General features: G+C 41.7%; 1 protein-coding gene across 1 annotated transcript in view; it reads left to right on the top strand.

Moving 5' to 3' along the window:
• Positions 1–25,721, top strand: part of gabbr2 (gamma-aminobutyric acid (GABA) B receptor, 2) — a 473,571-nt gene that overhangs the window by 109,890 nt on the left and 337,960 nt on the right. The window contains exon 2 of the mRNA XM_007905328.2: positions 693–830. Coding sequence (XP_007903519.1) covers positions 693–830 — 138 coding nt within the window. The remainder of the gene's footprint in view (positions 1–692; positions 831–25,721) is intronic.

Raw genomic sequence — 25,721 nt, 5'->3', positions numbered from 1 at the left:
TTTATTGCACTGTCAGGAGCAAATTGTGTGTTTCTTGCAAATATGAAATCCTTTTACGGTGACTGATGACACTGAGAAATGAAATATTTCCACACTTTTGAACCCAGCGTCAGCTCAAATGTTATCTGGTCAGCAGAATAGTGCAGCCTTGGTCCAGCAGGTAGCATCCAATACTTCACTCTTGACCTCAGGCCACTTGTGACAAAAGCAGCTGAATTAGATGCCAGATTTGGGGACTATTCACTGTGTAATAGATGGAAAATGTGCACTTTAATTTCACAGAGATCAATAAGAGAAAAACATTATTTCCCTCTACTGAGATCAGTTATGCACCATGTGTAAACCATGTGTCAATGCTTGTGCACAGAGGGAATTACAAGTGCCCATAGTTATATTGTTAAAAAGCAATGAAAATGATTGGTTGTTAATTGCATAATTAATTAACCTGCAATTCACGGTTTACATATAGTTTTAAATGGTGTGTTTATACCTGTATTTTACCCAAGGTTTACTCATGATTTACACATGCTGCATATTAGATCAGAACCCTAGCCACAGGGTATTGTTCAAAACCGCATTCCACCTTTTACAAGATATCTATGCTTAGTTCAGCCTTTAGTGATGCAAAACATATGGGATGTAGGTTTATCATCAGCAAGCTATAATGACTTATATTTCCTTATTTGTTCCAGTGTGATAATGCTAAAGGACTCAAAGCCTTCTTTGATGGCATCAAGTATGGACCTAAGCACCTGATGATATTTGGAGGAGTTTGTCCATCTGTTACATCCATCATCGCTGAATCCCTTAAAGAATGGAACTTGGTCCAGGTAAGAAAGGGAATAATTCAATCTCCAGAAACTATGTGTATTGTGCTGGCTTGAGTCTCTCTAAATTAACCTCCTGTGTAACACAGTGTGTTCCTGGTGGATTCCTTGGAACTTGTGCTCAAGACAGGAACAACTGAGACACCAAAGTACAAACTGCTCTGAGAAAATGCTCTGTTCCTTATACTGTATCAGATATTTTGAAACAGATATTCCTTGAAGATAGATGTACTATTGGTACTATAGCGTACACATTAGGAACAAAGCTATGATTGTGGCTCAGCTAATCGTATTTCAGAAAAAATAATAACATAACTCCTCCACTGATGAAATAATCCTGCAGAATAAAATCAAACAAAGCACGGAATTCCACCCAATCATGGCCTGTAAGACATTTTGACTTAAAATTTGTGAGCAAACAGAATTGTGGAAATTTCTTAAGTTCTATCTCAATTTGGAAGTCGTTTCTTTTCAGAACTGAGGAAAACTAAATAGTTTCCAAGACTGAGTTGAAGAATTTTCCACAATTCTACTGGGGGATCTAATAAACTGGTGGAAAAGGTTTGATGGACTGAATGGGCTTTTCCTCTTCCTGGTTTCCTTTGATCTAAATTTGTTTTGCTCCTTTTTATAAAATCATTGTGTCCAATTTTTCCCCTAAATGTTCTCTCCTCAGGCCCATGTCTCTGTGCCTGGCCTGGCCTGGCCTGGCCATGGTGCAGTTCCATTCCAAGTGGCCATTGTTCACGTGAGAGTCTTGACAATGAGTGTGGGACATTGACTAGACTACAGAGGGCATCACACCCAAACATGTCCTCTCGCCACATGGCTGGGAAAAGCATGCACACAACCAGTAGAGGGTGGTGTAGAGGGAGAAGGAGCCAGAACCCTGGTTGATTTTTACCTCCCTGGCTCTGGGAAGGCCAGGATCTATTTATTCTCTCAATGCACCACCAGACACCAGCAGGGCAGGATCCAGCATTCAATCCAGCAAGCTCCTGGGCCATAAGCCGCTACTCTGTCAATTACATCATCAAGGCTACTCCATATTCTTAATGTTTTTACACATTAATGTTACAGTCTAAGACTAGGGAATTTCAAGCCTTGAATGTAACATTTTGTCTGACTTGTATTTGTAATATTGTATGTGCAAAGGTAAATGCTCCAGGTGATGGTAAGTTTAGTACATTCAGTATTAATGGGCCACACAAAGTATCACCACTGTAAATGTTTCTGGCACATGTGATTCCATCAAAAGCAGCTTTGTAATGGAATGCACATTCCTGGTTTTCCCACAGTCCAGCGTGTGTTGTGGTCTGACTGTCTGTCAGAACTGTTCATGTTGACCAAAGCAAAATACCAATGTTGGAATTCTAAGATCTATATTTTATTGGTATTCTGAGATCTATATTTTAATTTTAATTGTGGCTATATTGTACAGAACATATTATAACAATGTGTTTTGATAATGTTACCACGTTTTCATTGGTCACTTGTGGAGAAAGAGGAAAAGATATATTTAAAAAGTAGGAAAATATGTCAAGTCAGTGACCTCTTTGACTTACAGTTGTGCAATGCTGGGATTTACCTTGGAGGAATAGAATAAAGAGAATGAACAGACTAAAAATATTCCTGTTTGACACTTAGAAATGTCAATTCATTAATCAGCAGTGAATATTCAGGCAGCTCCTCGTAGGAACTGGCTGATGAAGCTCTGGATGAGCTGGAAGCAAAGATTTGTGGATGAGAAAACAGTGAAAGATAATTGCAAAAGTACGCAATTAGAAGGCTCTAATAGGATGCAGTATCTTACAGTAGATATTAAGATCAGTGCAGGTGGTGGCTCTGACTTTTGTAAGGCAAGGTACCTAATTCATTGATAATGGCCATCACTCCCCTCCTCCAAAAAAATGACATGATGTTTCAAAGCTATTGTTCATTATTTATTGCAGTGACTGTATTTTTGCACATGGATAATTCCAAATGGTCAACGACCTTTCTCAAGCTCTCAAAAACAGATAGAAGTATCAGTTTGTGGAGACTATAAAGTGGCTGGCACTCATGTATTGAAGACAATTGTACCCATTACCTAACCCAGAAGACCTATTTGCTAAGGTAGTAAGCTAGTAAATTTTTCAAAGTGAAGGATTTATGACAAGATTGAGCCATCATTTATAGGATTGAATGGTTCACTCCTCATTAACCTGTAAGTGGTCAGCAATATAATTCCTTTCTATGTGACTCTGTAATCACATCTTTCTGCACCATAATCCTGAAATCTGCATCATAGTCGTGGAGTCCTGTAGCTCAGTGGTTAGAGCACTCGCCTCACAAATGAGAGGATCTGGGTTCAATTCGCGGGCAGGGTGAAATGTTAGGCATGTTTCCTTACTCCACACGCCTCTGTTTACCTAGCAGAAAGTAGGAACCCAGTTGTTAGTCAATTGGCGGATCGTTTTTCCGGGGGTAATAATTCCTTCAAAAAAGATTAAAATAATAATTTTGTCATTCAATCCATGACTTGGCTGCCGCATTTCGTCAATTCACTTTAAGGTATATTTTGTAAACACTTTGATTAAAAATCTCGAAGTTGTGATAAGAGCTGTATCAAATGCAAAGATTATTATTATTAAATACTGTCCACCAATCTGGTGTGTTAGCTAATAGGGGTTTATCCTGGCAGATGTCCTTTCCAAAGCTCTGTTTGTGTATATGTCCTAGGTTTTAATAATAAGTAAATAATCTTTGTTGTTCATATGGAGTCTTTCACATCTGGAGGTCGCCTCAAAGCATTTCACTGAAAAATTCAGTGACTATTTTTGCAGGTGAATATAACAGCCAATTTCTGCATAGCACTATCTCACAAACAGCCATGAAGTGAATGACCAATATTATTCGGGAGAATATTGGCCGGAACACTGAGATAAATTCTGCTCTCTTTTTGAATAATGCCGTGGGATTTTTAATGTCAACCTGAACAGGAAAGACAGGACTTTAGCTTAATCTGTCATCTGAAGGATGGCACCACCAACAATGCAGCCGACCCCAGCATCGTATTTAAATGTCAGCCAAGATGGTGAGTGTAAAGACCCAATGTGAGGTTTGAATCCATAATCTTATGACTCAGAGGAGATAGAGCTTCCGACTGAGCCAGGCTGACACCGGTTTTCAGAAGGTTTCCAATGTTTCAGGCTGCATAGGTGCTGAGCACTCTCATTCTGTGTGTTATTATTCAGTGAACAAACTGGGCACTAAAGGTTTGAGAAGCAAACAGATGAGAATGGAGATAAACACCTCTGTGGTAATATCAGAATATTTCCCCAATTTAAACTGTAAATTATATGATTTCTCGTAATGTTTAAGTTATGATGACCTAATGAGCACACAATTTCACCAAAAAAAATAAATTGAGGATTTGGGTGAGCCTTAAAACGTAGGATCAGAACTAAATATTTTTTAAAATATATAATTAGATTTCAGCAGTGCTATAAGTTCAGTAAAGAAAAAAACTGGGGAAATATTAAATTTTACCAAAGAGATATTCATCTCATCCTATCTATCTGCTTAAGCCCTTTCCCTGAATATCACATAGAATTAAGTGCAAGAGTTCTCAGTATCTATAAGGGCCAGAGATTGTTTTTTATAATGTAAAGTTTATGTTCAGCCACTGAAACAATGGAATTTCTTTTATTGATCACATTTATGTACCTCGTTCTACAGTAGATGAACCCTCTCTCTTCCCATCCGCTCCCCATGAAATTCTCAATGGCAATGTCCGTCAAGCCTCATGTCATTGGCTTGCTTCATAGCCATCGCCACGTAGACCGGTATCGTAGTTTCTGTCTCTGGGATATCCAGTTACAATCGATTTGATAAATAGTGACTATACCAGAAAATGAACTATGTCAGGCCTGCATCAGTAATCTATAAATCCTCAGTGTCATATTTGCCTGTGTTGCTATCTTCCAGTTGCTGTCGGTACCTGGAGCTCTGTCCTTTGTATGTATCGAGCGTAGGTTTGGCCCAGGAAACCTGTGCCTTCTACAGACTCTGTCTTCCTAATTACGTAATCCCTCGGGGCAGGGAAATGACCACAATTAAAATCAAATTCTGATGTGAAGAATTTGACTACAATTGAGTGAATCCATATGCTTTTATGACCAGTTTTATTTTTATATTTATATTTTATAAATAAATATTTTATATTTATTTATATTTATATTTATTTTATTCAGGAAATCTTACAGAGCTGTTGCATTTACAATTCTATATTATAACTGCAACAGCTCTGTAAGACTGTATTGTACAATGTTCCGTTTTATATATGAAGGTGATCAGTTATCTGACTGTTAAAATCTGTTCCAAGACCCAGCCCTGATGGTGTAGTGGATAGATAGCTCCTCATGGAGCATTTGGGGATTTGGAGCTTGCTGATTTGAATCCTGGCCCGTGCTAAGTTCCCATGAGGAGGCTGAATTGACCCTTAGTTCTCCCTAGCAAAATCATCCAGATTTTCTACTTCTGATCACTCTTCTTCACAATAATAACTTATATTTATATATCGCTCTTCACGTGGGTCACGGAGTGCTTAACCCTCTATGTGTGGTAGCGGGTGGGGAGAGGTCAACTACACTCGCTGCCAAGGCTCACATGTGAACAATGGCCACTTGGGCAGGGGTCCAGAGCCCAACCAGATAAGGTCAGAGAAAATTAGGAAATTATTTGTTTTGTTTTTTAAAAATGTGACCCACAATCAAAACCCACGATTATGGAGTCCTGTAGCTCAGTGGTTAGAGCACTCGCTTTGCAAGTGAGAGTCCTGAGTTCAATTCCAGGCAGAGCGAAAACTTGGGCAAGTTTCCTTACTTCACACACCTAATAATAATCCCTCCAAAACAAAACAATAATAAATTGGTCATTTTCAATCAATGACTGTCTGTGGATACTGCTGCGCGCAATTGGCTGCCGCGTTCGCCCACAAATATACAGTGAATTCACTTTACAGTATATTCTTTGAAGCGCTTTGGGACGTCTAGAAGACGTGAAAAGCGCTATATCAAATGCAAGGATTATTATTATTTATTATAAAAGTTTGTATTCCAGCAACAACACTTGTATTTATATAGTGCCCTCATGCAGGATAGGGTCCCAGAGTGCTTGACAGTGATGGAACACAACACCGAGCTGGGGGAAGGGTGAGGTGACCGTAGACACGATTGAAGAGGAAGGTCTTCAGGCGTGATCTGAAGTTGGGGAAGGAAGGGGCAAGACGGAGGGATAGAGGAAGAGTTTTCCAGAGTTTCTGGGTGTAGTGTCTGAACAGAGGGCACAAGGGACATGTAAGAGGCTGGAGTCAGTCAAATGAGGCAGTGGGAAGTGGGTTGGGGGGTAAGCAGGTCGGAGAGGTAGGGAGGTGCCAGGACATAAAGGGATTTGAAAACGAGTGTGAGAATCTTGAAATCAATCAGTTCGGCAATAGGAATCCAGTCCTGGCTAGAACTGGTGTGCTGGGGGTATGGAGTTTAGTGCAGGTAAGTAGGCAGCTGGCAGAGTTTTGGATCAGCTGGATCTTGTGCATGGTGGAACCGGGGAGACTGGCGAGGAGGGCATTTGAATAATCGAGGTGGGAGGTGACGAATGCATGGAGGAATGTTTTGACTGTGTCTGGGGTAAGGTACAGTCGGAGGTGGGCAATGTGACGGAAGTGGAGGAAGGCGGTCAGACACCGGATGTGGGGAAGGACAGCTGTGAGTCAAACCTGATGCCAAGGTTGCGCACCGGTTTGGTGAGTCTGAGGGTTATGCCAGGGAGGTTGAGGAAGTCAGAGCTGCACGACAGAAGACGTGAATCGGAGCCAATGAGTATGGTTTCGGTCTTGTCAACATTGAGTTATAGGAAGTTTTTGATTATCCAGGCCCTGAATCTACCCGACAATCTGACAGAACATCGGCGGAACTGGAGTCGCAGCTGGAGCAAGAAAAGTAGATTTGTGTGTCATCGTCATACATGTGGAAGTCTGGGGATGGCATCACCAAGAGGGAGCATGTAAATAAGGAAGAGGAAGGGGCCAAGGATGGAGTCCTGGGGTACACCATAGTTGACCGGGCGGGAGGAGAAACTGTTTGAAGAGACAAAGTGAAGGTGGTTTATTAGCTAGGACTCGAACCAGGCTATTGCTGAGGTGGATGAGGGAGGAGAGGCGATGGATGAGGATGGTGTGGTCGACTGTGTCGAATGCGGCGGAGAGGGTTCAGGGGGACGAGGAGGCTGGGGGAACCCTGGTCACAGAGAGAGAGGACATTGTTTGTGACCTTAACAAGCGCCATCTCTGTACAATGAGCAGAGGAGAAACCAGACTGGAGGGGCTCGAGTAGGGAATGGAGGGGGAGGTGTGAGTACTAACTAACCAAGAAACTAGCAACAATTTTACGTTTCCACAGTGCCTTTCACGGGATGTATCTTAAAGTAGTTTACATAGCTGACTGAAAGCTCAAAGAGTAAGAACGATATGTCTCAATGCTTTAAACACAGTGTGTCATTAAAGTAAGATGAGTCAATTATACCAGCACTAGATGACTGAGGCTATGTGTGATTTTTTTCAGTGCTGCAGCCTGCCTAAGCCTGGGCAATTCTGAGAACGATTCTGGATGTAGTCAGTAATATAATTTTAACAACTAGATGAGATCACTGGGGCTTGGTCGCTCTCAGCCGTGCCTGAAGGAAATAATGACAGAATGATCCTGCGATTTGTTGTGGCTGAACACGCAACCATCTGGCCATAGTCTGAGCTGGTGATTACCTTATACACTTGTATCTGTAGCAACCAGAGCGACCAGCAGTTACGATTCTGCTCAATTTAATCATGGTAATTATTTTTATTTTCCCCCCGGGAGAATTTTGTGCTTATTTGGTGCTGGGGAATAACACTCTAGGAAATAGTGCCAACAGTCACCCAAAATAACATTGGTCATTCACTTCCTGGTGGTTTGTGAGACATTGCTGTCTGCAAGTTTCTGCCATGTTCTGCTACAAATACACAGTCACTACAGTTCGTAGTAAAATCCAGTAAAGTGTTTTCAGACTTTTCACTAACGTGATAAAAAGGTATATTAAAAACAAGGGGAATAGAACGCGTTCTCTTTCTGGACACTGAGAGTCAATGGTGTTAAACACTTCCAAATCAGGAACATCTTTAGATTCAGAATTACAAGCTTGTTTCAATTTGTCCCAAGAATGTATCTCAACCCCAACCTCAGAGTAGCATCGCTGCTGCACCATTGTGACATTACTCCATTTCCCTCGCCAACTTTCCTTAAGCCTTTCTGAGTGAGAAATGTAGGGCAGTTTTTTTTTCTCTGAGTCCACAACCACCAGCAATTGGCCTAGGACTGCCCAAACTTATTTCGTACAGAAACCCAACAGAGTAAAAGCTGAGGACTGAGATTGAGTGGAGAATGGAATTTTGGCCTGAGGTTGACCGGAGAATTATGTTAGTCTGCCTCATTTGGTTGCACCTTTGACTCTGAATTAGAAGGTAGTGGGATCAAGCCGCACTTTGGGATCCCTAAAGTCTGACATTCCAGTCCCCAGCGTGCTGCATTTTTGGAAATGGCATCTTTCAGATGAGATGTTAAATCTTATCTGCCTGTTCAGGTGGATACTAATGATACTATAGCACTAGTTAAAAATAAAAGGAAATTTCTCCTGGTGACCTTGCCAACAGTCCTCCAGATAAGACTGGTTTGTAGGACACTGCTGTATGCTAGTTGGCTGTGCGATCGCCTACCAAAGTACACAGTCCCTATACTTTACAATATATCCTGCAAACTGCTTTAAGACATCCTCCAATTGTGAAAGCCACTCTATCAAATGTAAGGATTGTTATTAATTTATTATAGAATGGAACTAGGATCTGGGGTAGAGCAGAGATTATCAGATCGCTAAATAATACTAATAATCCTTGCATTTGATGCAGCACTTTCACATAGGGAGGATATCTCAGAGCACTTCACAGGATTTACTGCAGTGTGGTGACTGTGTATTTTGTCGGCAAAGGTAAATTGTAAATTAGCAATTAGAAGGACAGGATTATGCCTTTCACGTCTGAAGGAATCCAAGTGGTGATTCTTTCTGGTAATCAGAAAGTGCATTGGACGCATCACATCAACTGGCAGAAACTCCACTCTGAACTGCATAGTGTCACACAGAGTTCCCACAAGTTGGTCAATGCACTTCCTTATTCCTTAATTCCAGAATCTTGTTTGAAATCCCACGTTGTAAAACGTTGCTGTGTCCAGCTGAGTGAAATATTTCTCATGAAACTACTTACACCCTCCAGCTTCCACTGTGAATTCTAAATGTCCGTTTCTAATATTATTTGAGTTAATGGTCCATGTCCGACAGCCGCACATTTAAATGTACTGTAAAGGGGAAACGAGGGTTGTGTTCACTCTGCGAAGAGCCGAAAGAATTAGCGTAGATGAGTTCTACTAATTGATGCAAGAGCTGCACAGAGCCACCACTTCACACAAAATGCTCGCTCATTTGCCTTAGGCTGTAGCTGATGGTCAGACATCATGGAATGGTGTTCAGCCAGCAACTGGGAGGCATCTACCGCTATGTGCCCTGCTGAACCATGCCATATTGGTGGGGTTTGTGCAGCCACCGCAAAATATATTCAAGCCTACCAGTTTGGCTTGGTAGCTGAATCAGAGAGTCTACACACAGTGAAAGGGTAGCAGATGGTAAAAATTATGTGAGCATACAGTCATTCAGATGGCATTTCTTTGACACTAATTTAAATGCAGCAGACAGACGTATAGAACAGCGATCGCAAAATAGGTCATCACTGCAGACGACTTTGGTTTAGTCTGTTATTTCTCCGGAAAACTGCAGGAGGGCTGGCGGAGAGAAGCAAATGCTCCCGTCTCACCATGGAGTGGAACTGAAATATGGAGCTGCACCTCCAGTGTTAATCCATTGAACAGGATTATCTCTGTGCACAGATGACCAAACCATTGACAAGCCACAAAGAACTTTACTGAACGGGTGGGTGGGGGGGTGGTGGTGGTTCTGTTTGATCTTTTGTCCCAGTTTGCAAATACTGGGACAGTACTTACAAACTGGGGAAGTTTTACATGTTTATTAAGATCCTTTTTATTAAGAGCACATGGTTTTATAAAATAAATCCTTGTTTAAAATAAAATGAAAAAATATTCAATTAGCTGGTACACATAGAAGGACCTCAGCCCCACCCCCCAATCTAACTTTTATCCAGTTTGGGATAATGGGATGTTATAATAGGAGAGAGGCACTGCTCTCTGCAGTTTGTAATGGATTGTGAATAAAGTGAGTGGAACAGTCAGAGAGTGGTGTGATTGGGAGTTGGATCCAGTGCTGGGACACACACACATACAGACAGAGATGCACCCGCACTCCACAGTCTTCAGCAAAGGATATATGAGGGGAACGCAGCTCAGCCCCGCTCCCTCCATCCAAAGAATATTTCCAATGACTGCCTTTGCCAGAATGTTAGAGAGAGATAAAGAGATCCTTTTGCATTTCATAAAATATGTGATGTTAATATGTCTCAAAGCACTTCAGTTTTTTGTAAAGTGTTGTGATTGTTGTGATTCTGTAAATTGTTGTGTGTCAGCCTATTGCAGGTAGCACTCTCACCTCTGAGTCAGAAGGTTGTTTGTTCAACTCCGTCCCAGTCACTCTGCCTCGCCCCCTCCTTAGCCTCCTTCAAGTCCCGCCTCAAGACCTTCCTCTTCGACCTTACCATCGGCCACCCCCCCTTCCCCTCCCTTCCCTTACCCCCCCCAACCCCAGCTCAGGTCTGAAATGCTGTACCCTGTCCAGCGCCTTGGGACGTCCTCCCGATGTGAAAGGTGCTATACAAATGTAATCTTGTTGTTGTTGTTGTTCAAATCCCACATTTGGATCTGAAATCACCCAGTCTAAGCTGACACTCGAATGCAATGCTGGGGGTGGGGGGCTTGCATTGTCTGAGGTGCGATCCTTTGGATGAGCCATTAAACCGAGATCCTATCTGCCTGTTCAGGTGGATGTTAAAGATCCCATGGCACTATTTGAAAAGTGAAGTATTTTTTTTCCCTGGTGTCGTGGCTAACAATCCCCCAAGTAACGATGGTCACTCACTCCATGGCTGTTTGTGGAACATTGCTGTGCGCAATTGGCCACTGCATGTCAGGAGGACATCTCAAAGCACTTTGCACAATTAAGATTTCCACACACACCTGAGGTCCGCAGTTCTCATGGTCTTACCCTTAAGACCATGAGAACTTAATTGTGCAATTGTGTAAATTGAAGATTACCCAGAATTGTGGAACATTCTTAAATTCAGTCTTAACTTGGAGCAAGTTTTGGTCAACTTTATTGAAGACGCCAATGACACTGCATTCTATGATGTCAGGTTTGTGACAAGTTGTACCTGAAATGTTTGCTCCCAGGTTGCCTGGACCACATGTTAACACTGTACATGAGGACTGAGAAACACCAGCATGTGTGCAGATATCTCCTTTTATAGCACTGACAATTGTGTATCACATCACACATTCTCCTATAAAGTACCTTAATGTATGTATTAGTGCTTTAAAAATATAGTCATAGTATTGCTTTGATGATTTTTTCTTGCTATGAATCAGATATATGTTAGGTGCTGTCTATGTGTTTTACGCTGAATGTTTTTACAGTCCTCTAAAAATGATAAGGCACTTGAACAGCGATGTTAAGTGGTTATGAATATTTTAAAACAATGATAAATATAGGCTGCCTGTTCAGACTGTGCAGCAGGCGAGAGCAGAGGAAGTTTAGGGGGAAAAAGCTGGACAGTGTGAAAGTATAAAAAATACGACCCTTACATTTGAAATAGCACCTTTCACATCAGGAGGACGCCTTAAAGGATTTCACAGGATATACTGTAAAATATAGTGACTGTGTATTTTGTTGATGAACATGCAACAACATGACCTAGTGGAAGTGGTGCATTTTATTAAATATCAGCCATCAGTGAAATCTGCTGCTACACTGCTCATTGTTATGCTTGTGCAGATATTAGGATCTATAATATGGCAATTCATAAATCTAAGTTACAAACAGTAGTAATGCCTAACAGCCAGAGTGCATCACCCGACAAGATCCGCAGGAACCACTCAATCCACTTCTGAGCATGTTGTAGTGGGGTTCCCATGGGTCGGTATGACGATGGTTAGCAGCAGGAGTTGCTATTTACGGATCCAATTACAAATTGCCACACGTGTTACCATATTATAGTGAACTAAAGCTTGCACATTGGATATCATTCTATATATAGTCACTATCCTACATGAGAGGGAGGTAACCAAGGTTTCTTGGAGATGAATTGGTTCCAAAGTGACATGTTTGACAATGAAATGTTGGAATTGAGCTAACCCTCTGGCCGTCTTGGTAGTCCAGTGACTGAATCAGGTGGGCCTTAGTATCCCAGGGCACTGCTGATGACAGCTCAGCCAGCCTGGCTCATTGGCAGGACTTGGAATGGCACTTGCCCTGATCTACATTTGCCGTGACAACTTCAAAGAACTCTATTAAATTGTTCAAGCATGATCCATGGTTCACATATCCATGTTGACTGTCCTTGATTATGGTTATGTCCGGGCTTTCAGTCTCTCTGCCCCCAAACTCTGGAACTCCATCCCACGGTCCCTTCGCCTCACTTCCTCCCTTGCATCCTTCAAGGCCGGTCTCAAGACGCTTCTCTTCGACCGTGCTTTTGGTCTCCCTCCCACCTCTCTCCCTTCCCTCACCCCTACACCACCCCTTCCCCATGCTCGGGCCTCGACACCTGACTGTTCAGCGCTATGGGACGTCCTTGCGACGTGAAAGGCATTCTATAAATATAATTTTGTTGTTGTTGTTGATTAACCTATGCTTATCTAAGTACTCACTTACCTGATCCCTCAATTATTGCCTGCAGTTTAGCCAAGAGCATATCACACCGACACACAGGAACTCCGCTTTGACTTCCACAGCAGAGTTTTGGCACAGCATCATGGTACACTTCCAGTTAGCAGAAGGAGTCCCATTTATGATGGAATCAATATGAATAAATCCCAATATAAATCTCCACGTTTTATACTGAACTGTCTGCATTAATACCTTTTCTTCGAACTTAGGTACCAGATTGTAATCTTTTGGCAAAAAGGACTTTTGTCTCCTTGGGAAGTACATACTTTATTTAAAAGACTTTTGAAGGTACCTGATTCCAAAGTTTGTTCTTCCCAGCCACTCTCAGTGATTACACAAGTTTACAGTGTCATATTTTAGTATTTAAAGTGAATTAGAAATGTGGTTCCAAAATTCAGCCGATTCAGACTTGTTTGGAAATGTAAAGATTTCCAACTGAGCTACAAAACAACAGTCGCTGTGTACACAGGATTTTGCAGATGAAGGTATAGCTGCATAAGCTGCTATCAGCCACATGATGGGTAGTAATGTTCACCCCACCTAGAAATGGATTTCTAGTTTCCTCTCCTGACTTTAAACAAAGCAAACAAGTCACCCATTATCACATTTCTACTCAGAAACAGAATGATGACACCCAGTCTGGGTTCTCCTGGCACCCTACTCACCAGGCACTCCCTTCACTTCACTCCCTTCACTTCACCAACTCAGGCCCCTTGCCTGCTTCCCCCACTTTGTCCCTGATGTCTGGAACTCTCTTCTGAAATTCATCCACCTCACCCCATCCTCTCTGCTTGCTAAGCCCACCTAATGATCTAGCTCTTCGGCTCACCTTCTACTACCTCTCTCCCACTATACCTTGTATCTACCCTCAGCTCAAGCTTTGTAAGCACTTTGAGACATCCTTCCTGTATAAAGAGTGCTATATAAGTGCGAATTGTTGTTCTTGTGAAGCACTTTGGTGAATTTGCAGAAAGAATCATTGTTGCATTTAACCAGGAGAACTATGAAAATCTGACACAAACTCACTGACTTTCTGTGATCAGGTTTTTCCAGCCTGTTTCATCACATTCAACAACTGAAGCTTTTTAAAAAACTTTTCTCTCTTGGCACATTTCCACTATTTCTACTATTTAGATTTTACGTGGTCAGTGTGTCCTAGAAACTCTGTTTAAAAATTCAAATGCTTTAAAGTAGATCAGCTAAGACACCATTTGGGAATAGGTAGCACATCTCTGTACGTCATAGTTTAGGAATCTTAACTGTGTTCCCCTGGAGTGCAGACATCAGATTCACCTTCTGCTACTTTTATAACTCAATGTGACTAATCACATGTCCGCATTATATAATGAACACAAATTGGCTAAATTCTCTAATATTGATACACTTACCAAAGAATATAGCAGTGAAGACAATGTATTCCTTCAGCAAATTGAGTCAAGTTCGACAGAGACAAATCTTACAATTACTGAGATGTAAACTTGTTATTACAGAATCATGGAAATGTTTAGGACAGGACAGGCCATTTGGCCCATCGAGTGCAAAATGATGCTAATGCAACGAACTCAATTATTCTTAATTGTAATTTCAAACCTTTTTGTTATTTTCTCTCCTCAAATGTTTATCCAATTTCCTTTCAAATGATTTATAGCCTAAGCCTCAGTAGACATTTGTAGCAAGGAGTTCCATATTCTAATAATGTTCTGTGAAAATGTTTCTTCTAACCTCCCCTTAATGCTTCTAGTGAGAAGATTGAGTTCATATTCAGTTGTCACCAATACATCAACCAGCAGTTCATACATCCATCCTTTTGAACTGTTCAATAGTTTGAAGGCCCTTTCTAAATCCCTTCTCTGGTAAAATTGATCTAATATCCTTGGTATCATCCATGGGAACCTATGCTTAATGCTTCAGCATAGATGTGTCCAGTGGCAAACTGGCTCCCTGAAATGGCTCGGGATTTTATTAGATTATTCTATTATTTTTCTTTCCATGACTTTGGTATTCTTTCTTTAATTGAGCACCCAGAACTGCGTGCAACACTCCAATTTAATCAATATCTTGTATAAACTTCATGCCTCTTCCCTAGTCTTATATTCAATATCCCTATAATATAAAACCCAGAATCCAACTCTGCAAAGCAGTCTATGTCCTATTGCCATTTCCTGCATTCTTCCACATAGTTTCCTAATTACAACAACAACAACAAGATTCCATTTATAGAGCGCCTTTCACGTCGGGAGGATGTCCCAAGGCGCTGTACAGTTGGGTCAGGACCCGAGCAGGGGGGAAATGTTCAGTGTGAGGGAAGGGAGGGAGCGAGGAAGGGGTAGAGAGTCGAGAGGGGAGCTGAAGGCTCGGTCAAAGAGAAAGGTCTTGAGACCGGCCTTGAAGGAGGAAAGGGAGGAGGCGGCGAAGGCATTGGGGGATAGAGTTCCAGAGCCTGGGGGCTGAGAGGCTGAAGGCTCGGCCACCGATGATAGGGCGGTTGGGGCAGGGGATGTGGAGCAGACCGGAGCCAGAGAAACGGAGGGTACGGGCAGGTAGGTAGGGGGATAGTAGGTCGGAGAGGTAGGAGGGAGCAAGGCCATGAATGGCCTTGTAGGTGAGGATGAGGATCTTGAAATCAATCCTCTGGGGGATGGGGAGCCAGTGGAGGCGAGCGAGGGTGGGAGTGATGTGGTCGCGAAGCCTGGTGCGGGACAGTACATGAGCTGCAGAGTTCTGAATGACCATCAGCTTGTGGAGGGAGGTGCCGGGAAGGCCGGCGAGGAGAGAGTTCCCATAGTCCAGCCTTGAGGTGATAAAGGCAATACCTTAATTTGGTATCATCGTCAGATTTAGACATTCTTCCCCTTATGCCTAATTCCAAATGTTAGTGCAGTTAGAAAACAAAGAAGTTTTAACACAGGTCCCTGGGGCATGCTACTAACCACAACAAGACACATCCCTTTCGCCCAGCTCTCTTCTCTTCTTCCCTTCAAGCGCTCTGGGACCCTACCCCACATGAAGGGCACTATTTAAATGCAAGTTGTTGTTGTTGTATCTATCAGTATCCCTCTTTCCATGCCACAAATTTCCATGAATGCATTATGCATTCATAAATCAACCATTCTCTATTATGGCACCTTATCATATTCTTTGTGAAAATTTATACATACATTAACTATTTTCTCTTTATCTATGTATTCCATATTAACTTCATTAATTCAGATAATAGGTGAAGAAAGCATATCTTTAGGATTGTAATTCAGAATGTTAAATTAATATGCATTGCATTTCCAAAATCCCATTGCAGAGGTATACGTGAAAACACAGTTAAAACGCCAAATGACTTTACTCTGATTTAACAGTTTGAATTGTATTCATGGAAACCGTAAATATATAACGATTTATTAGCTGTGATAGGAAATGGTACTAAATGCATGCTACAAGTACTCTTGGTACAGCAAATGGATGAAGTGAATCCTGTCACTCAAATAACTAATAATTTGCTGACTTGAATGTATTGTAATATTGACCCATACTAAAACCATAGAAATTTACAGCACAGAAGAAGGCTATTAGGCCTATCTTGTTTGTGCTGACTCTTTTAAAGAGTGATCCTTTTTGTCCCATTTACCTGCTATTTCTCCATAACTCTGTACTTTATTTCTTTTTTGATGTCTATCTAGTTCTCTTTTGAAAGTTACTATGGATTCTGTGTGAACTACTGCTCTCGGCAGGACATTTCATATCCTAACCACTCTGTGCATGAACTTCAAAGGGTCCAAAAAAGTATGAAGAAGTATCTGGGTCTAAAGTCATTGTGAGCCCATAGTTTTAGCATAGCCTCACTCTGAAGGCTAATTTCCAGAATCGAAGAGTGGTTAAAACAGAAACATTCCTTGTCTTAATAAATATTTTAGGTTTCCCTTCATGTTCCAAGTTTGTGCTCTAAGGCAATTCAAGGCGAGAGATGCTTCCTTGTACTAGGCTAAGCAATTTATAGCGAGTTTTATTTTAAGGTGCAATTCTATTATTTTAAGGCACAAAATGCTCAAAAAAATCAATGTGACTCATACTGTATTAGGTTTATTAATGTTATTGTTGCACATTGTGACGTCCTCCGGATGATATGTTGAACTGAGGTCCCATTTGCCTGTTCAAGTGGACATTAAACATCTCATGGCACTTTTCTAAAACAGAAGGGGGTTTATTCTGGTGTCCTGACCAACAATCCTCCAGATCAAATTGGTAATTTAGTTCATGGTTATTTGTGGCACACTGCTGTGTGCAAATTGGCAGCTGTGTTTGCCCCCAAAAAACACCCAGTCATTGCATTTTACAGTATATCCATTGGTATGTCCTCCTGACGTGAAAGGCGCCATACCAAATATAGGAATTATTATTATAATAATAAAAGAGTTGAATGTGAACTGTCTGTTTACGTAACACCTATGTTCAAATCCTTTCACCCTCTCCTGAGCTTGTGTCTGTCATTTGTTTCCCATTTAAATATATCCCAGGTTATGAGGATACCATCTGAGGCACATTGCCCGCTTCTGACCGTACCTTACCCTAGATGCAGCTGAAACCCTCATGCATGTGTTTGTCAGCTCCCGCTTGGATTCCTCCAATGCACTCCTCACTGGTCTCCCCAGCTCCACTATTTAAAAGATCCAGCTCAGTCAGAACTCTGCTGCCCACATATTGACCCTGACTGAACTCCGTACCCACATCTCACCAGTTCTGGCCAGGCTCCACTGGCTCCCCATCACCGAATGGATCGACTTCAAGATCCTCACACTCGTGTTCAAGTCCCTTCACTCCCTGGCACCTCCCTACCTCTCCGACCTTCTCATTCGCCAATCAAACATGCGGCACCTCCACTCGACTGGCACCGGTCTCCTGCTCGTCCCTCACACTTTGCCCCACCATCGGAGTTTGCGCTTTCAGCCAGTACCCCCCGAAACCCTGGAACACTCTCCCTTAAACCCTTCACCTTGTCCTGCCTGAAGATCATCCTTTTTGACTGTGCTTACGGCCACCTCCCCTCCCCCTGGCTCAGAGTCAGGCTCCGCCACTGTTAAGCGCTCTGATAGACTACCCTGCATGAAGGAAGCTATATAAGTATAAGTTGTTGTTGTTGTTGTGCTAACAAAACCAAGATCCTTGAGCAAGAAGTCCAGTGCCACGGGCCAGGCTTTATGGGGTTCATCAGTGAGAACAGTAGCAGGGGAAGGCTTCCAGATTTCCAAGACTATTCAACAAACTGAGTTTTGAATAGCCAAATTGACCCTATTATCTCTCTGATTAATAATAACCTCTGGATCTCCTTTAGCTCTCTCTCTGTCTGTCTGTCCTTAAATCCCATCTTGAAACCTATCTATTTGACTGTGCCTATGAAACATAGAAACAGGAGTGGCCATTCAACCCCTTGAGCCTATTACACCATTCTATAAGATCATGGCTGATCTGTACCTCAACTCCAATTGCCAGCCCTTGCCTCGTATCATAGAGAGTTGTTACAGTCTGGAATACACAACAACTACAATAACAAAATTACAAAAGCATTTGTACAGCCTTTCAAGTCGGGAGGACATCCCAAGGCCCTGCCTGAAAGAGTGGTGGAAACAGATTCAAAAGGGAATTGGATAGGTACTTGAAAAGGTACAATTTGCAAGAATATGGGGAAAGAGCAGGGATTGATTGGGTAGCTCGTTCAAAGAGCCAGCATACACATGATGGGCTGAATGGCCTCCTTCTGTGTTGTAATATTCTAGGATTTTAGGATTCTATCCCTCGATATTCTTACCTAACAAATATCTATCCACCTCAGTCTTCAAAATGTGAATGGATCCAGCATCCACAGCCTTTTGGGGGAGAGAGTTCCAGATTTCCATTACCCTTTGGGTGAAAAACTGTCTCCTGATTTCACTCCTAACTCGCCTAGTTCTAATTTTAAAGCTGTGCCCCCTTGTTCTGGATTCCCCACCAGAGGAAATAGTTTCTATGTTTCTACCCTATCAAACCCGTTTATTATTTTTAAAACCTCAATCAGATCACCCCTCAACCTTCTGAACTCAAAAGATAGTGTGGTAAACTCTCCATTCCCTCCCTCCCTCCTCCTCTCCCGTCTCCTTTGCTCAGTGTTCAACTCTGCCATAGTAAAGCACTCCTCTAAGACATTATCCTACATGAAGGGCACTACATAAATGCAAGCTGTTATTTCTAACAACCAGGCATTTATATAACTATATTGGATGTAGAACAAACTAGGTGAAAGTTTCAGTAAATATCTAAAGAGCAACAATCAGACAAGGACATAGCATTTTTTTTCTTTTCAATAAATAACATTTATTTTTCAGGCAAGTTATGCTTTCATAACATTTCCAATCATTTTACAGCGTGATACTTTTATTGCAATTCATTGTGTACCTTTATCCTGAAGAAGCTGAACTAAACTTTACAAATGAAACTTTAGCTAAGATGCCACATGTGAAAGAATTCTGGTACAACATTTATACTCCTATAATTTATTGATTAATTTACTCCATTAAGGATGTCAAATCTCATCTAAAAATGGAACCAAATCCTCAGGTTGTGTGGTAGCCTCTGCCAGCACTCTGCAGGACCAACATGAATGATTTATTCGCACTTTATGCACCCAGTGAGTGACTACATTAGATGGCTTACAACTTTTTCCTAACTATGCCAGCAGGTCCTTTGTGCTTTTTGTGGAAAGCATCTCTTCAGAGGTTTCATGGAGCAACTTTTAAACCTTGCCACTGCTTTAAAGAGGACGGCTTCCCTTTAAATAGGTTGACAAGATGATTTCTATTCCTGTCGGCATTCCCACCCTCTGTGCTTTGCCAGAGAGTAAAATGTCATATCCGTGCAATTCTACTCAGTTAGGTCAGTTTCTGTCACTTCAGCTGCAGCCAGGATGGAATGGAAATAGGTCATAAGTCTCTCCTCCTGTGGCAGCAGCAGGGGGGATAAGCAAAGTCTATTTCACCTCAGTGAGTCCCTCAATTAACATTTTTTTTCACTTAGCATTGTTGGTAATAGGTGATGAAACTCAACACTAAGGTGCCTAAAAAGTACTCCAGCAGAGTAAGTGGTGTGCGACTGCTGACAAAAGTACCACCAACGTAAACAGCCTTTTCTCCAGGAAATCTCCTGTACCTGAGACCTTAGCTTGCACCCTAGGTGTCATCACAGCCAAAGTCTTGCAACTGATGTGTCAGGATGAATCAGACGGTAGCATCTGAGTCAGTTCAAATGTCTCACAGGGAGCATTTTGTTTGCACCTATTCTTACACTAATTGGAAATGAGTTTGAATACGGTGCAACTATTGAATAAGAATCTATGTAACACCCTCTCCTTAACTTTGTTAGTTACGCTAAGCAGAAAAATGAGTACTGTATGGAAAGGAAAACTTTCTCTTGCATCACATAATATGCTTTCCTGAAGTTGTTGTTTGTCATGTTGAGAGTAGATTGGTTGTATATAACAGATGGGGGTACATAGGGATAGATTTGAGTTATAATCAATTACTAGCTAGCTCTCCAGTAAAAGATTATCATTGGCCTTTCAATTTGCCCTCTCTTTCGTATCAGCAAAATTTACAGAAATGTTTCCTCTCAGAGGAAACGTTTACTTTGAGATTCATTATTTTGAAGGCTGAAATTCACCTCTGGCAATGATGCTAAAGAATGGCAGCTGAATTGTACAGGATAAAGGTACAGTAATCCACATTGCTCAGAAGGAAAAAAGGGTGGAAAATTAGGAAAAAACATTTTTTAAAAAATAATAAATACAGAAGTCGCTGGGAACACTCAGCAGCTCAGGTAGCATCTATAGATAGAGGAAAGTGAGTTCACGTTTTAGGTTGATGACCTTTCGTTAGAACTGGGGCATGTTGGAAGGGAGCAGTTTATAAAGACAAACAGAGAAGGGGGCGGGATAAGAAAGACAAAGAAAAAGATTAGGTGGAGGAGAGGAGATGATGAGATCAGAGGTGTTGATGGCGCAAGACAAAAGAAGGAAATAATCGGAGATTAGGGAAAGAAAAGATGTGTCTGAGACCCAGAGGATGTGTGAATGGTTATAGAAGGGCGGGGTGCAGTGGGGATGGGTGGGAGGTAAGGCTGAGAGAAGATTTCAAAAAACTGTGTAAACCTTTTAGCAGTAATACAATAAACAATAACAACTTGCATTTATCTAGCGCCCATCACACAGGATAGCGCCTTGAAGCACTGCACAGTGGTAGAGTTGGACACCGAGTAAGGGAGAAGGGGGAGGGAGGTGCCCATGCGAAGAGGTAGGTCTTAAATGCTGTCATTGCTGCTGTTGATATTAATGATCCAGTGCCCCAATTAAAAAGAGAATGAAGTTTCTCCTAGTTTCCTAACCAACAATCCCCCAAACGAATTGATGATTCAGCTTATTGCAGTTTGTTGACCTTGGTGGCATAGATAGCTGACGTATTTGCCTACAAAAATAAATATATTTTTGCTTACAAAAATAGGTCTTTGCAGTAAATACCTATAGAGAGGTCTCATTAGAACATAACCCCATTGAACACACATTCATTTAGAGCTTGGATCTCTTGTGGACTCACACTATACGCAGTAACCTGGCTTTCAGAGCTGGAGAATCGGCTGCCCTCATTAAATAAATGGCCAACTTCAGGGTCGTCAGTGCTGCTGATGTGACATCCTGGGTGCTGCACATTATGAACAGGAAGCATTGCTGATCTCACTTGCTATGCAATACACATGTGTGCTACGTGCAGAACATGCCGCTAACATCCCTTTCTGTGTGCAGTCTATGGACATTAATGCTGCTTCTTGACATTACATGGGAAGTGATATCAACAACAAATTGCATTCATATAGCGCCTTTCAAGGCGCTGGAATGTAAATGGTTTGCTGGGGGTTGGAACCAAGAGGGCAAGAGAGGTGTAGGTGGGGGACAGGGCCTAAGAATGTTGAGCTGAGACCATCATGTTATCATGCAGTTGTCTTGAAAGAAAGGCCACGAGACAATTTAATGTGATAAAAATGCAAATAATTTCTTCTTCATTTCTCCTTCATTTCAGGACAAATATGGAATTGAACAGCTTTCATTTGCAAAATCTTCTAGGTTCAGTGCTTATTATAGATAGGCATTAAATAGGACAAAAGGATTGGAAAATAATTAATGTGTTGTTCCAATTTTTAAGAAGGTCTGAGACCTTATCATAGAAATTATAGATCTGTTAACTAGACATCTAAGAACAAAAACATTGAGCCCACTACAAAAAAGTTGAGTAAAATGCATTTAATAAGCGTAAAAGCAAGTTGAAGCAAAAAGCGTCTACATATTTAAAATTAAATCTGATACAAACATGAGGGAGAAGGGAATAGAAAGTATAGATGAGAGGAATAAGAAGAGTGGAGGGTTATGTGGAGTATAAACTCCTCCATGGACTAGTTGGGCCAAATGGTCTGTTTCTTCCCATCTTTAGGCTGCGCCTGAAGACGTTGCTCTTTAACCGTGCTTGCGGTCACCTCCCTTTCTCCCTCCCCCTGGTACTCCGCCACCATCAAAAATGGCTCTCGGACTCTACCCTGCGTGAGGGATGCTATATAAATCCAATTGTTTTTTCTGTGCTGTAATGTTCTATGTAAACCTCCAAGCTATAATAGACTTATCAAAGACAGATAACACCTAACTCTAGCTCAAGTTTATTGGCATTCTTTGAGTACATAATAGAATTACTGTGGTAATTTTTCATTACATAGTATTCAGAAGGTGTTTGATAACGACTCACTTTAGTGACTCACTTAACTTTAGCTAAAATTAAAACAAATGGAATAAAAGATATGCATTCAAAAATGAATTGGTTGGACATGAAGATTCATAGGATTATGATCAATGGTGGTGCGAATTTGAATAGATGCTTCAATCTGACACTCAAAATGTAAGCCAATGCTTTCAAGGGCAAATGTAATGTTGCTGGTGGGTATAAGTAGATCCATCAAATTGCATCCAATGAAATGAGAGTAACACGCTTGTTCCCTTGTTCATTGTTTTACTTCTTTTTGGTGACTTAGGGATATATAATAGGAAATTGTATTCAAATAGTGCCAAAGATCAAAAAAATTTACAGGACCAATAAAAAAAATTCACTGCATTCCATCAGGCAGGTCCTGAAGTTCAAGGAATAGCATACATTACTCTGCTGTAATTTGTGCTATTTCATATTGAGATTCCTCACTAATGAATCGATCAGAATTCTTGTTGGCCCACTGGAATTCCACTCCAGAAATAATAATAATCATCCTTGTATTTGAAAAAGCCCCTTATCACGTCTTTGAGATGTCTCAAAGCACTTCACAGAATATACTGTAAAGTGAATTGACTATATATTTTGTGGGTGAAACCCGGCAGCCAATTGCACCCACCGTATCCCACAATCAGTGGTGGATTGAGTGACCAAATTATTATTATTTTTTAAAAAAATTTCAAAGAGATTATTTCCCCAGAAAAGCGATCTGCCAATCGACTAACACCCGGGTTCCTACTTACTGCTAGGTAAACAAAGGAATGCGGAATAAAGAAACTTGTTGAATGTTTCTCCCTGCCCCGGAATCGAACCCAGGTCCTCTTGCTTGCAAAGCAAGTGATCTAACCAGTAAGCTACAGGATTCCACGATTTCATTGGGATGAAGCTCCTGTTTATTGACAAGTCATACTTCTGGTTGCTAGAAAAACTGCTGTTGGGAAGCTTCCCAGACAGTGTTTTCAATGGCAAGCTATGCAGCTTTGTTTGGTTAAACTCTAACAGTTTCCAAGGCATTCCACTCCAGACACAGAAATTTCTATGTATAGGTGGTATACATGGAACTTTCAACAACAACTTGCATTCGTATAGTGGTTATTATACAGCATGTATACAGCAGAACTCAGTCTGGTTTGTATATTCTTAAGCATTGTGATGGGTTTCCTCATGAATCAAATATCCAACTGCCAAAACAAATTGATAAATTCATCCACAGGTAAGAATAACTTCAAGTTTATTGGAGTCTAAAATGCAGGAGTCCTACTCTCAATTTGGAAATATTTTGTCAATAGCCAGATGTGCGTCACACTGGTCCAGACATCTATTCCTGGACATAACCAGAAGGAGAACATGGCAGAGTGGAAATCCCGCATGTCAATATGCCGCACATCTGGTTTCTATCAGGATTTAATATCTGGAAATCCATCCCCCAATCACTCCGCCTCGCCCCCTCCTTAGCCTCCTTCAAGTCCCACCTCAAGACCCTTCTCTTCGACCATGCGATCGGCCGCCCCCCTTCCCCTCCCTTCTCCGCCCCTGACCCCAGCTCAGTTCTGAAATGCTGTACGCTGTTCAGCGCCTTGGGACGTCCTCCCGATGTGAAAGGCGCTATACAAATGTAATGTTGTTGTTGTTGTTGTTGTTGTTATGAATTCACATTGTGACCTCTGTGTTTTTGACTCGGTAACATATTGTGTAAATGTTATCACTGTTCCTTCAGAAAGAAATAGCGGCAGGGAAAGTGATTAAAAAAAAAGTAAATTCACATTTGGAATCACTGAGCTATGAAGGAACAATAGGAAACCTAGATATGTTCTTGTAGGAAAAACAATGAAAGAACATTTTGATCCAAATCTTCTTTTAATAAAAAAAGTAGAATCAATATAGCAGCAACAACAACAACAAAATTACATTTGTATAGCGCCTTTCACGTTGGGAGGATGTCCCATGGCACTGGACAATCAGTGTTTCGGACATGAGCTGGGGATCGGGATCCGAGAGGGTGGAGGGCGGGGGGAAAGCAGGGAGATCAAAAGCACGGTTGAAGAGGAGGGTCTTGAGATGGGTCTTGAAAGTGTCAAGGGAGGGGGCGAGGTGGAGGGACTGCGGGATGGAGTTCCAGAGGCTGGGGGCAGAGTGGCTAAAGGTCCGCCCGCCAATGGTGGGGCAGGTGTCGCGGGGGACGTGGGGAGATTGGTAGGGATTTAGGCATTAGCAGAGGTAGGGGAAAGAAAGGCCATGGAGAGCTTTGAGAGTGAGGACCAGGATCTTGAACTGTATCCTAGTATGATTCTCTGGGAAGCCAGTGAAGTCGGGTCAGGATGGGGTTGATAAGGTCATGGAGCCTGGTGCGGGAGAGGACATGGGCTGCAGAGTTCTGGATGATCTGCAGCCTATCGAGGGAGGAGTTGGGGTGGCCGACAAGCAGGGAGTTTGCAAGGTCAAGCCTCGATTTAATGAATGCACATACGAGGGTCTCGGCAGCAGATAGCAGATACTTGCCTCTATTACTTAAAATCAAAGCCAAGACAGTTAAAACTGAAGTCAGGAAGCATTTGTTATTAAAGAGTGAAATGCTCTGTCCCAGAAAACTGTAGAGGTAGAATCAACAAGGATGATTGCTGGGTGGTAGAGGTATTAAGGAGTATGGCATAAAGGCATTGGGCTTAAAAGATATGCCACAACCTGGTAAAATGGTGGAACAGGCTTGATGGGCTGAACAGCCTCCTCCAGAGTCTGTTTTCCCATATTACTATAATTGGGTACCTTCTGCAAAACTAGCTGGTACTTTAGTTTGTTTCTTTTTTGGAGTTAAATGGCCCCAGGTCATCTTCCAGAATGAAATGCCGCCCATTAAAATAAATGGATAAAGTAGCCTTTCCCTATAAATGACGTCAGGTAACAACGTATGAGAGGAGTCCTGAAATAGCATGTCTCATGAGCCTTAAATGAGGACTGTGTTTCAGGATAGGCAAAATATATATTAATGAATATTTGCTTTTAGATCGAGATAGCAGAAGTGCTTTAATTTGAAAGTACGCTACCTGGTGCTCTTGTCGTCTTTAATTTCAGTGGGATAAGTTGAGAAAACCTGCATTATGTTTGTTGTTGA

Source organism: Callorhinchus milii, unplaced genomic scaffold (assembly GCF_018977255.1).
Source record: "Callorhinchus milii isolate IMCB2004 unplaced genomic scaffold, IMCB_Cmil_1.0 Scaffold2, whole genome shotgun sequence".
NCBI classification, from domain to species: Eukaryota; Metazoa; Chordata; class Chondrichthyes; order Chimaeriformes; family Callorhinchidae; genus Callorhinchus; species Callorhinchus milii.
This window is presented reverse-complemented; position numbering and strand designations above follow the sequence as displayed.